The following is a 14,280-nucleotide window of genomic DNA, read 5'->3' as shown; positions in this document are numbered from 1 at the left end:
ATAAGTTGCCTAATCGGTATCGTAGATTTATATACGTATACGAATAAAACCCAGCAGGGTAAACTTATGCAACCGCAATCACTCGTGTGTATCGTGTAATGCATTTTAAACGATGCGATTCTCCATGTATACGTATAAAGTCGACGAGTTAGTGAGTTTTCTGCATACTATAAAGTTTCGTGTTAGGTAGGTACCTACTCGAGAGTAATCCAAATAAATACGCGAGGGTATGTTTGGCAACGTAATCAACGTACATATTGTATCAATAATTAAGAAAACTTTTACACGTATGTTCCCCGAATAGAAAACCAAAACCCAAAATGCAGCTTTCACACTCGAATTAGTTCTCCCGCGCGTAGAGAGTCGAATCGTTAAAGTGAAATTCGCCTTTTAACTCGGTTAATATCGTACGTATTTCGAGCACATCGTCGAATGCGGCGAACCGATTAATACGTTGAAATCACAGATAGTAATTATGGTAGAATATCTCAACGTATACGGTACGAGTCGAGTAAATGCATTATTAATTCGCACTCGTCAGACGATACAAAATCGTCGCGAATTTATACCAATTAAAAGTTTATCAAGAGACGTGTTCTGCTGGGGGTTTTTCCTCTCTCTTCAACCTTAACTATTTGAGACTCGAGAAGAATCTGACGGATTCATTATACATATAGGAAGGAGTACCTATAATATCATGGTTAGCAGATTTAAAAAAAAATTGACATTTATTTGATTTATTTTGGGATTTGAGGAAATGCTCAAAATGAGCGTTTCTTTTTCTATCCAGATTTTAAAAATAAATTACAAATTTTTGGAGAAGTTTCTCTAGGTAATACCGACATAAAAATCAGAAAACTTTGAATGATAGATATGTAAAATGATGTTCCATTGTTTGTTTCTTACATACATTGCCAATAATTTGTCCACCTATTCATTTTATCATCAGCTGATAATTCTGTATTTATAATTTTTGAAATTTTTTGATGGTAGAGTATTCCTTAATATTCTCATCTAATTTGTCTTGTTAGGTGCTGTATGTCCTCGCCGCGCCTGTTAGTACTTATCAACCCACAACCGTGCTTTTTCCACACTTTCACAACAACCCGCGTGGCGTTTTCTCCAGATAATTTCTCTTACCTTAGCCATTATAATAATACATATGTAAGTAAGTATACGAAGTTCTTACGCAAACAATTTTAGAAACCAAAAATCCAAAATTTTGGGAAAAATAAAAAATGATTTTTGGCACAAGTTGTGGCAATTACAAATGCTTACCTACCTATGGAAAAAGGACATGATTTTCGAATCAAAAAAATTTTTGGTCAAAAACTAAGAGATTGATGGTGGGAGGGATCATTATTTGAAAAACAAATATATTCTGGAAATTGAAGCAGTTGGAGAAGCAATAGCACGTGAGTGGATGGCTAGATTTGGAGAACCAGCAACCATCACTACCGATCAAGGCTGTAAGATTGAATCAGACTTATTTGCAGAAATATCAGCTGTTCTAAGCTCAAATTGTATTCGCACAACAGCCTACCATCCTCAGGCCAGTGGAAATATTGAAAGGTGGCATTTGGACCGGGCACTCACAAAGTGGGGGGGGCGCTAGTGAGCAGATGGGGCTTTTCTTATCAGCGTTTACAAAAGCATTAATTTCAAGGGTTAACGGGAAAAAAATTTGATATACATTATTTTTATGATTATTATTGCATATTAATCATGACTGAATCATATTTTTACTTTCAAACTTGTAAAATCAATGTTTTGGTAAAATACAATTGATGAGAAAAGCCCGGTCTGACATCAACTTTTAGTTTAACCTAGACTGCTACTCAGACGCAAAATAACTCCACTGGTTTTGTCACCAACTCTGAGTAATAAACAAAGGCAACAGCACATGCATAACTCAACTACTATCTGCAATAAACACACATGTACACACACACAACTACATCATCAGTTGTTGACTCATGCACTGTTGCATTTGTTCATTACTCAGAGTTGGCGACAAAACCAGTGGAGTTATTTTGCATATGAGAAGCGGTCTAGGTTAAACTAAAATGTCAATGCTGTCTGAAGAAGCTGGAACAATGGGCACACTAGTGCCCTCTTTGTGAGTGCCCAGTCCAAATAGAACACTCAAGGTCAATGTGATGGCTCATCAGACTACTGCTTGGATGGATGTTTTACCAGTAGTTCTGCTACACTTGCGCTCAATAGTCAACAGCGAGCTTGAAGTGTCACCAGCTCAACTTACACTTGGTGCTGAACTCCACCTTCCAGGAGATTTCTTCATAAAAGCACCTGACAATGAGTTGATAAATGCGCCAGAATTTGTCAAGAAGCTTCAATCAGTGTTGCAGAGCATTGGAAAAGCATTCAGTTCCAAAAGCGCTAGATATGTGTACAAACATTCTCCGGTATGTAGAAATTCAACACACCTCACACCACCATGCACCAGACCCCATTGAGTAATTTGCCAAAAAGATAAGGCGATTGAGGTCAAGGTCAATGGACAAGCAGTATTGGTGTTAGTGGATCGCCTAAAGCCAGCATATTCAACGCCTAAGTCAGATGATGTCGATTCAACGAGTCAATCAGAAGGTTATTCAGCGAAACCCAAGCCTACTCAGCAACCTGAAGGCGAGAAAGGTCATCCAAAGCTCAACGTACGATTTAAAGGCATCTAATACTCAATAATGTATTCATTTGTGTGATATATATATAGGCATCGCGGCAGGCTTATGAGCCAATTTTTCAAAATTTCAAAATTTTTAAAATTATTTTCAATTTCTGTTCTAATTAACTAATCGAAATTCTAATTGCACAGTCATCGAAATATATAATTTATCTGTATCAAGAAACAGAATAAAAAATTTTTGGAGACAATTTTTTCAAAAAAATTTTAAAATTTTTTGAACTATATTGAATTTTGTGAAAATTGCTTGGTTGTCAAAAAGTCTGAACCACATCAAAATTTTTGGTATCAACAGTATTCCCATAGAGCAATAAAATGCAGAAAAATCATTAGTCAAATTTATCATCGTGCATACCCAATTTCAACAGGGCTTTGGGTATGCCGACCAGTACTTCCTATTCTATAGGCCTCATGTTAGTACTACATCTAGCGAACATCTCTGAGAAACATTCGGTGCGCGCAGCTAACTTTGACAAAACTAGTTTGAAACAGGTGGCTCACTTGTTATGTAACTTTAGCCTTTACGAAGTGAGTCAGGCTGGTAAACCTACTGGTTCACTTCTTATGCAAGATTAACCCATACGTGTGTTCATAAGTGTGCTGTCGTGAACATATATATATTTTTTCAAAAACGTGTTATTCTAGTCATTTTTGTAGAGACTCTTGTTTCTTTGACCCTTTTTTTATTTTCAATGTACATATTTTATTCATCTTAGCGTTTTAATGTATTTTTCCATGCATTAATTTATTTTGTATACAGAGTCCCTCGCTTAGGGGGGAGTAGTGTGGCATTTAGGTTGTGTTTCACAGACCATAATCTAGCAGCAAATTTTATGGCATTTACCATACGCCAACATATAGCACCCAAGCATAGGTATTATTCAACACATACTCTGTGTAGGTAATTTTATTCATTTTTGTTTTTATCTCTCACATGTTCTTTATGTGAATGAATATTTTCATGTCACTTAATTTATGACTGTTTATTTCCAAAGTCAACCTTGTTCAAAGGGGTAAAAAACCCCAAAGGTACCTAACTATACATCTCACCTAAATACCAACATGGACCTACGTGTTGCATTTATGCAAATGAAATCTCAGAATAAGCACCTATAAATTTTGAAAATTTTACCCAAAAAGCTAGTAAGTACATTTTCAAACTCTTCATAGATGTGAAAATTTACCAGGTAAAATCAAATTTCATTCTGGAATTTTGGAGGAAATGGATTAAAAAAATTCTCAAACCAAATATACCTGAATTTCCATCTATAAAATTAGTTTTTTAAAATTTGCTGATTCAAAAAAAAAAATGGTGTTTTAGTAGGTGTGCCTGGAACGCATAGGTATACTGTTTGTGTATGCTCATACCATCAGAATTCCAAACTCATGTTTGAAAACAGTGATCTGAAAGTATTGCTGACTGCAAAATTAGAAAAACCATTAGAACCTTATCGCAGCAGTTTGAATATTTTGATATGCGTCCAACAAGAACCCAATACGTTATTCATCTGAGTGTAATGAATGCCCTAGAGTAAGTAAACTCATTCAAAGATTTATTTATCGAATTATATTATGAAGATGAATTTGTTGATGAATTTTCCTACAAGCAATGGCTATATGAAGGAGGCAGAACAAGTGTACAAACGGTGATTAAACCTGCATCAGATTTCAATATTATTTCATGTGTCACATAAATGAAACAATTTTTTTGTACTTTTACCCATTGGGGAACTTCTGGGGGCCATGGGTGAGATCAGTTTGAAAAACTAAGGCTATATTCGTGTTCAGCGACATTGAAAACATACTATTTCATGAGTCACACGAATGAAACAATTTTTTTTGGCTTTTTTACCCCCTTTTGAGATCCCATCTCGAAAATTAAATACCTATTTCGAAAAAGCATCAAAAGGTACATCTATAAACATTTTTTCAGAATTTTAAATGGTAGCTTCCACTTACAGCACCATTTTGAAATTTGGACTTTCAACACTGCTGAATTTGAGTACCTCGAGACAATGTGAAAATAATCAAAGCCCCCCCACCCACCCCCTGAGGGGCTGGGACCAAACTGATTGCGGGTTTCTTACTTATTGTGTGGGTAGACATTGTAAAAAAATTCTGAAGATGAGTGGAAGCAGCTTCAAGAAATAAGATTATCGTTGGAACCATATTACCTTGCTACAAAAAAATTACAATATAAAAGTCTTACATTAACGGATATACACAAATGACTTTCAAAATTGCATTTTTTTGGTCAAATTGAAAAGGAATAACCCAAACCCTGTACTTAAATTTTAGCCAAACTTGGTGTAATAGATTTGCATTCCTAAAATAGGATTCCACAATTTTTGAAAATAATTCACAAAAAGCTTCTACACAAAAGTTTTAATTTTTTATGATGTGAAAATTTTCCCAAAGTGAACATTTATGTGAGACCTATAGGAGTATATTACTTCGACCCAAAATTCCAAAATGAAATTTCATCCACTGCAAAAATTCTCACTTGATAAAAAGTTTGAACTTTTATGTACAAGCTTCTTATGAAAATTTTTCTGTACCCTTCCATTACATCAAGTTTGAAAAAAATGGATACCTGGTCTACTGGTTCGGGAATTTTTTATTCCATTTCCACCTAGGTATACTCGTATTCCAAAATGAAATTTCATTCAATAGGGTAAATTTTTACATCATAAAAAATCTTGACTTTTATATATGAGCTTTTTGTGAAAATGTTTCCAAATTTACAGAATCCTATTTTGAGAGTATATGATCATTACACAAGTTGAACTAAATATGGGCTCTGAGATGAACTATGTAAAAACTCAGTTCCTAAGAAAGGTATTCCATTGGGTAAAACTTGAAAAAAAAAACTACATGCAAATTAAAACTTTTAGATAACCGAAAGTCTGAACTATTATAATCGATTTTTTTGCACGAAATATGTCCTCAGTTTGAATTTAATTTTGGATTTACAAATTTTATCATGTACTTATTGTAAGTAATTTTTTTTTTTTTTTTTTGATTTTGATGTATATGTACTTAATCTAGTCATGTCATGTGCATTTTTTACTTTTTAATTTTTTTCATTATTTTCTCATTTGTTTATACTTTTTTTTTTCAAATTTCTGTAATGAGTATTTGTGGTACCTACCTATATTTCGTATATTTTAATCGAATATATTTGAATTCAAAAAACATAAAACTGAGCATAGTGAATACACTCGCTTCAAGACACTGAATTCATTGTAAGTAGGTATTAGTCTTAAATGAACGTACCTAAGTATTTCAGGTTCTTCGTAAGTGTAATGAACTCACAATGAAAAAATATATCAACTACCAACGTCGAATAAATACATTGGACAGCTTCTGAATTTTGAAATAAAAATTCCAGTTTTGGAACTTCGCCAATTTTTTCATTTTTTCAAAATCGAGTGGACTAACGTAAAATTTTAATGAGTCGAAAAATTAAAAAACCAATGTACATACCTACATGGGTACCAAATAAGTTCAAATTTTGATTACACATACATCGATGTTTGATTTGCCAATCTGTATACTAATTTATTTTGAATTTATCACAGAAAAGCATCAAAGAAATCAACGTAGTAGCCACGGTCAAGAATTTTCCCGGCATTGTAGAAACTTCTTTGAAAGATGTTTTTAAGATGTGCATATATTTTTCAGTTTCATTCAGTTATCAGGGAGGACACCCAAAAAGAAATTTATCAGTACTTTTTATGTATCAGCTGATTGAAATTGCCAGGTTTGCTAGGTCCATGATGAATAAACGTGTGATAATTTTTCCTAAGGGGTGAATGGCATCCAACATACAGGGTGTCTCAGAATGATGTTAACACTCTTATGGAGTTTTCAACGCGATCGTGTGTACAAGGAAAACAGTTGGTTTCAGAGTTTCGGAGTAAATGGAACGAGTTTAGTCCTATTCTTTCTCTACAAAATGAGCTTTAGTTTGACCTTCTAACGTTGAAAGAAGCGGAGAAAATGAGAAAAGTGCAACAAAAAAAAGGGTAAAAAATTGGAAAAACAGGGAAATTTTTTGAAAATTTTTAGTCTCTTTAGTTTTTTGCGTGTACCGGACGAACCGTACGTCCTAGCAGAAATCTGATGACATTGATCTCAAAGAGAATTTAATTCTCTACAATTTTCTTCATTGAATTTTTTTGCTAGGACGCTTAGTTTCAAAACTGTACGCTGAGTAACATAGGAGTAACATGAAATGTTACTCCCGTGTTACTCAATTTCAAAGACGTACAGTTCTGAAACTAAGCGTCCTAGCAAAAAAATTCAATGAAGAAAATTGTAGAGAATTAAATTCTCTTTGAGATCAATATCATCAGATTTTTGCTAGGACGTACGGTTCGTCCGGTACACGCAAAAAACTAAAGAGACTAAAAATTTTCAAAAAATTTCCCTGTTTTTCCAATTTTTTACCCTTTTTTTTGTTGCACTTTTCTCATTTTCTCCGCTTCTTTCAACGTTAGAAGGTCAAACTAAAGCTCATTTTGTAGAGAAAGAATAGGACTAAACTCGTTCCATTTACTCCGAAACTCTGAAACCAACTGTTTCCCTTGTACACACGATCGCGTTGAAAACCCCATAAGAGTGTTAACATCATTCTGAGACACCCTGTATTATGCAGATAGAAGTGTTTGGAAGAAACGTTACAAAGCAGAAAATAATCAATCATGAGCAGTTAGGTATCTTTGATTTTAGCTACTCAATCGAGTACCTAATCGCCGATTTTACCCGGTATTACGTATTTTTACTGGAAATTGTAAAAAAAAAGTAGATAAGTAATGTTTAATTTTTTTGATTTCAGAAAATTCTAGAATTACAAAATCTAATTGAAGTCCCATTAATTATGATGTGCCATTGTCTAGCTATAATAGATAATTTCAACCAAGAGATGCACATACCAGATTCCTTAAGTTTTATTTATATTTTTAAAAAAATTAAAAAATTGTTACGTTTTTAATGCATACATTTTTGTTTAGATGTTTTGGTCTTTTAAAGTTAGAGTATTCGATAAAAAATCATTATCAGACGTACATAAAACTGCCACAAGACATAATGGATGACAATAAGCAATCTTTTATTTTCATCTAAAACAGTAAGTATAGAAAATTGTGTGAAGGGGAAAAGAAAAAAGCCAACTCATAGGTAGGTTCTTTGTTGTTTTATTTCAGAGCACATTTTGAGCATTTATTCAAATTCAAAAATGAAATCTCGAGTAAGTATACCTCAATTTTTCAAAAAATATCTGCTCAAAGAAGTTGTACCTACTCCTTCCCATCGTAACGAAATTTTTCAATTTTCATCCGTCAGATTCTTCTCCAGTCTCAGAGGGATGAAAAAAGGCAGCTACGAGGGCGACGATTTTAATAAGTAAGTTTCTTTAAATCTAAGCTACACGTATTGTTGCATAAGCAAGCGGTGGAATATTTCGCAACCCGAGCCTGCTTAAATGATTCCAGAGTAAATCTGACTTGTTGACTTTGTCTTAAAAACAAAAACATTTAAACTTTGGCAAAGTTATAATGTTTTCCATTAAAGCTGTTATCTTTTTGACATGAGCTTATATTATATACTTATTTCTACAGAATTTATACAACGAACGAATACGCGACCATCGCCACTTCGCCAGTCCCCCTATAATACTTACGATATACGTATTAAAACGTTTTAGTAAATATTTAATAAACATCGTCGAGTTTGACAACGTACGATTAAACGAGAAAGTTTATAATTTTTGTATCATTTTATATACCTAAAGGTGCGGTCTGTTTGCCGCTGAAATTCATATAACTATAGCCTCTCTATTCACGTGTGTTGTAGGTACTCGTATTATATGGTAATTTTTTATTCCCTGGCACGATGAGGTGTGTCAAATTTTCAACCTAAACGATTCAACTTTTTTCACAATTTTTTCCCTTGCTCTTCTTTCTGCCACTCTTCCCGGTGTCAATGTAAGACTACCTAAGTATATAAGGTGTATTAAGTTTCGACGTTATTTATATTCTGTGTTATGTCAATAAATGTCAAACAAATAACGGCGTAACATGAAGTTTTGAAATATGCGCTTCCACCTCTAAATATGGACGAAATAAATTACAAGCTTCTCTCTATAGTAAAGACAGCAAAGACAGCGACAAGTTCAACTTCACTACTTGAAACTTTGCTCTATGCCTACTGTGTATTGAATTCTGTGAGAAAATTTGCTTCCTTTATGTGTTCGATGACTTGTCAGCCTATACAGAAGGGTTATATTCGCAAAACTCTGCAAGTATTTCAGGTATTTTCTTACAACTGTACAGCTTGCGTTACGAACTAATAAAGTGGTGTATTGCATTTTAATATTTGGCGTGTACGAGATTACCTATTGGTATTCTTGGAAGGAGGCGTGAGTTTCTTGACTTTGGCAAAATTCATAAATCATCTAGGCACGTAATATCTGTACGTAGAATACTGAACGAATTTACGACGAGTATGAGAATGTTGGTTTGGAAGTGAATTGTTCGACCTATGACAATAGAAAAAATTGCATCCCCCCCCCCGATCCTCGGAGACTGCTTTTTTATCAAAGGGCCCTTCCTAACGAACATTTTAATGCAAACATCTCAAAAAAAAATTGACCCTACTAACAAAATGGCAGCTATTTTGATTGATAGGTTGGTCGAAATCGCAGATTTTGCTTTCCAAAATAAGACTCGCACGAAATTTTTTTAATTGGACCAAGCTAGATCGAAAGAGCATGCAAAAATTCATCAACAGCCAACATTTCAAGTGTCGAAGTGCATTTTTCGATTTTTGGTGAATAATTTTTGGAAATCAAATTTGGGCCAAAAGTGAAAAAAAAACAAAATTTTATCAAATTAACCAAGAAAGCTGAAATTTGAGATACACTCTATTTTCGATCTGCCAAATCGATTAGAAACCGTTTCAAATCGTTTTGAGCAGTTCTGGAGCCTCCAGCAGATTTTTGAAACTTGAAATTTCCATAAAATTTCATCAAAATGCATCGAAAATCCAAAATTAATTCTGTGAACTAATTTCAATGGGCTATATGAAGTCGACTGCAGGTAGATTTCAAGTCTTTTTGGGGTCTCCAGCAACTTTTTGAAAATTACTGCAACTTTCAGCGAATTTTTGAAACTTGAAATTTCAATGGAAATCAGCTGGAAGCTTCAAAACGACTTGAAACCACCTGCTGTCGACTTCATAGCGTATTGAAATCAGTTTGCTGAGTGAATTTTGGCTTTCAATCCCATATTGATGAAATTTTTTGGAAATTTCAAATTCCAATAATCTACTGGAGACTCCAAGAACTTTCAAAAAATTGCTGGAGGCTCCAAAATGACATAAAATCATCTGCAGTCGATGTAATAGAGTTTTCAAGTTGGAGTGCAGCGTGAAATTCAGATTTCCAACTTCATTTAAGGAAATTTTGTGGAAATTTGAAGTTTAAAAAATATTCTGGAGGCTCCAGAACTGTTCAAAACGGATTGCAACTGTTTCCAATCGATTTGACAGGTCGAAAATAGAGTATATCTCAAATTATAGCTTGCTAGGTCAATTTAGTAAGCTTTTGATTTTTTCCCCTCATTTTTGGTTTAAATCTGATTTTCAATAATTCGCCAAAAATTGAAAAATGCATTTCAGCACTTGAAATTTTGAGTGGTGATGAATTTTTGCATACCTAGCTCTCACATGGGAACGTAAATATGGATAATAGACCTCGGACTAATTGCACAATCGACAATGTCAGCCAGCAAAACGAGAACGACTAACAATAAGAGCAGAAACAATAAGAAAATCTTTAACAAAATCAGGTAAGGTTTTATTTTTGTTATTTTTTTCAATTTGATTCCCAAACTGCACCAGGCAGTAGGGGTACTTTATTAAATGAATATAGCCAGATACCTATTTCAATTTTTACTCAACATTCTCGACTTGATGACACCGGCGTAACAATTTTTGTGCTTATTTTGTTCTCATAAATCTAACTCAAGAGGCACCAGCACCCCTTTATCCAACAAGCCAGCTAAACTCAACTTATTAATCGAGTAAGGAGAGTGCTCATTACTAAACTGTGGAAAAATTTTAGGCTCGAGCCATTTTCAAAATTAAAGTTTTCAGACTTTATTAACCCCTGTTGTGCAATATAGTGGATCGACTTCGACTTTTTTTTGGAAAAATTAGAAGGAGGGACTCCATAAAAAGTTGTGAGGAACCTCAAAGGACTGCAGGAAACAAATTTGGAATCCTGACTTGAACCATAAATTTCCTACCACGATTTCAAATTTTAAAAATAAATTCACATTAAAAATGAAAAATGAAAGTTTTTTTAACAGTCCCCCCTCCCCTCCCCGTTAATTGATCATTATTTTACCCACTTTGAAGTATGAAATCCTCTTTTGAATTTTTTCACCACTTTAGATAATTTTACACAACTTTTGAATGGGTCCAAAATCGTATCATTTTCACAAATCATGCAAAACCCATGAAAAAATGAAAAAAATTCAAAAAACGATTTTTACTTCCAACTGAATATTATTATAATATAATCAAATACCTACTACACAAAAAAATTATTATTTTTTTAAATTTTCAACGTAAAAATTTGAGACTCCGCGGTCGAAAAGTGATGGTTCAAGTTGAGGATGTAAAATTGTTCAAACAGTATTTTGAGGTCCCCACCACTTTTTATCAAATTTGATCAAAGCCTCCTCCATTTTTTCAAAAAAAAAAAAAAAAGTCAAAATCAACAAACTCAAAAATGCTACAATATTTTAATTTCTGACATTTTAGACCCGCTGATTGCAAGAGAGTGTTTGCACTTCCTATTTGCTCTTTAATTTTTTTAAAGCTTCAGGTATGCGTTTAATTTTTTTTCCACAACTTATTCAATGAAATGAGTAATAACAACTTGAATTTTTCTATTCACTGTGAAAAGAGTAAGCAAGCCTAACATATTTACAAAAACTCCAATTTTTCTTGTTCATAAATATTATCCAAAATGGAATGAAACTAGGCACCTATAAGCTGAGAAGTTGAAAAAAAAATTGACCAAAATCACCAAAAAATTGATGAAATTTCAAAAAAGTTAAGCAAAATCTTGCAAAAATTGTTTCAAACTTTGTTGAAACTTGTTTAAAATCAATGTCATTTAAAGAATTGGACAGAAACACAACAATGACAAAATATCTTGAATTTTGATTATTAAAAAATAAATAAAATCAGTGTTTCTTTGTAACAGTGATTTTCTTTATTTTTTAATAATTATGACGAACACTGAAAGTGATAAACTACTTTTCTCACTTGAATTTTGAGTAAAATCTGGCGAAAAATCATTCGTTAGGTCATTGAAAATCGCTCCAAAAAATAAGTAGATAGGTATACCTAGTCTAAGTAGGTACTTGATAGGTATAACCTAAGAAAGCTTCGTTCAATGGTTAAAAAATTTATTAATATTGAACGCATCTCAAGTAATGTTTGATATGATAAAAGGGAGTATAATTTACATAAACAATATTAATTTGGTATTCTATTGAATTCTAGATGGAAAATAAACTTCTATGTGAGTAATATTCTTCTTTTTATCTGATTTTTTTATTTAATTTTTTTTATGGTTGTCACATTTACAAAATTTCATCTTGAATAATCTAACTTACGATATTTTCACTATTTTTTATACAGGTGGATATGGATAATTGCGCGATTATTACTTCACTATTATATCTCGATGAAAGGTAGTGGTTTAGTAAGTAGTTGAAAATTTTTCGAAAATACGTACATGGCTGTTCATTTCATTCAAATTTGCAACCTTGCAATTTTAATAAACAATCAATCCCATTCATCAGGGGGGCAAAAAATCTACCTAAATTGATAAAAAAAATCGTCGTATAATCTGTTGACCGTTTCTAATAAAAATTTTCGAATTACCTGAATGTAATTTCAAAAATTTTTCGTTGAATAAAACAACATCAAACAATTTCACGATGAATCAAACGATTCGATATTAAGGAATCGAAGGTATTGATTCAGACTCAATAACAGAAATAATTGGCCACCATGAAAAATATCTATTCAGCACACAATTGCACAAAATCAACCAAATCGTATCAAAGATATTCAAAACGGTGCAAGGGGGTGGCAAATTTCACAAATTAATAAATGATGATGATCATTCATTGTTTAAATCAATAGGTATAAGTAGGTAATGAATGTTTAAAATTAAATTTCAAAAAAAAAAAGGCTTCGTATAGCGACTTGGATAAAACCTTTCTAAACAACGTATCCAAAAATCAAAAAATTCGAGCATTTTGTTTCTTCGTATGTAGTATTCTTCGATGCGATTCAATGTGTTTACCTATTTACATACCTACTAAAGTACACTCTTAAAATGTTGAAAATTCATAATAACAAGCTAAACATATTATCAATCAACTCAAAAAAATAATAGATTTTAATTTTAGGTAGGTGTATTCAAAATTTTCAAAACACTTCGATTAATTTGCAAAAAAAAATGTCTCAAGAAACTAAAAAGTGCTCCAAATTAAAAAAATTTTGCAAACTGAAAAATCAAAAAAAAAAAAATCAAAATTGAAAATGCTGAAAAATCGTAAAGAAGTGACAACAAGTTGATGATCAACTTCTGGCAGGGACGAAACTTGAAGGCCGTTGTGACACCTCCTCAATTCCTGAAAAATTTTCAGTTGCAAGAATACCCAAAATGTATTGAACGAGAATTTGGTTCTTTACATGCTTATTCTAAAGTAAGTACACCCTTAAAAATTCGCATCCAATGAAATATTTGGTCGCAGCAGGAGCCCTCAGTTGAGTCGATCATTGTATTTATACATTCTAGTGATTTGGGAATGTAAATGTATTTTGTGCTATATGATTACTGTACTTATAAACTGAGCAGATTACCAACGAAGTCGAAGAAAAAGAAAAAAGAGCACCATTGATCAAACTTCGTGCTCCGTTAGAGGCACCTTCATTGACCAAGGAATTAAGGGACCAGTATTCACTATCCCTGACAGAATCGGATGCGGATATAGTAAGCAAACTTTAATCTTTTTTGGCACCCGGCTTGATGGCACCTGCGCAACAATTGTTGCGATTATTTTGTTCACATAAATCACTCAAGATGCACTAGCGCACCCCATTATCCAACAGCCAGCTAAACTCAATTTACTAATCGAATGAGAAGAGTGCTCATTACTCAACTGTGGAAAAGTTTTAAGCTCGAACCATTTTCAAAATTGGAGTTTTCAGACGATCTAACCTCTACTGTGCAATAGGGTGGATCAACTTTGACTTTTTTGGGAAAATTGGAGGGGGTATTCCATAAAAAGTTGTGAGGAACCTCAAAAAACTGCAAGAAAAAATTTTGGGAGTCCTGACTTGAACCATCAACTTCCTACCGCGATTTCAAATTTTAAAAATACATTAACATTTTTTTTTTTAAATTTCGACATTTTTTTTCCTCGTCAATTTATCATTGTTGTACCCACTTTGGAGTAAGAAATCCGCTTTTGAATTCTTTTCAT

The 14,280-nt window shown here is 33.1% G+C and overlaps 1 protein-coding gene across 1 annotated transcript in view; it reads left to right on the top strand.

Moving 5' to 3' along the window:
- The window catches only part of LOC135850023 (tubulin beta chain-like), a 51,259-nt gene that overhangs the window by 27,194 nt on the left and 9,785 nt on the right, over window positions 1-14,280 (top strand). Inside the window, exon 2 of the mRNA XM_065370712.1 lies at window positions 13,653-13,787. Coding sequence (XP_065226784.1) covers window positions 13,653-13,787 — 135 coding nt within the window. The remainder of the gene's footprint in view (window positions 1-13,652; window positions 13,788-14,280) is intronic.

Source organism: Planococcus citri, chromosome 1 (genome assembly GCF_950023065.1).
Source record: "Planococcus citri chromosome 1, ihPlaCitr1.1, whole genome shotgun sequence".
NCBI classification, from domain to species: Eukaryota; Metazoa; Arthropoda; class Insecta; order Hemiptera; family Pseudococcidae; genus Planococcus; species Planococcus citri.
Note: the sequence above shows the minus strand (reverse complement) of the source record. Positions and strands in the feature narration are given on the sequence as shown.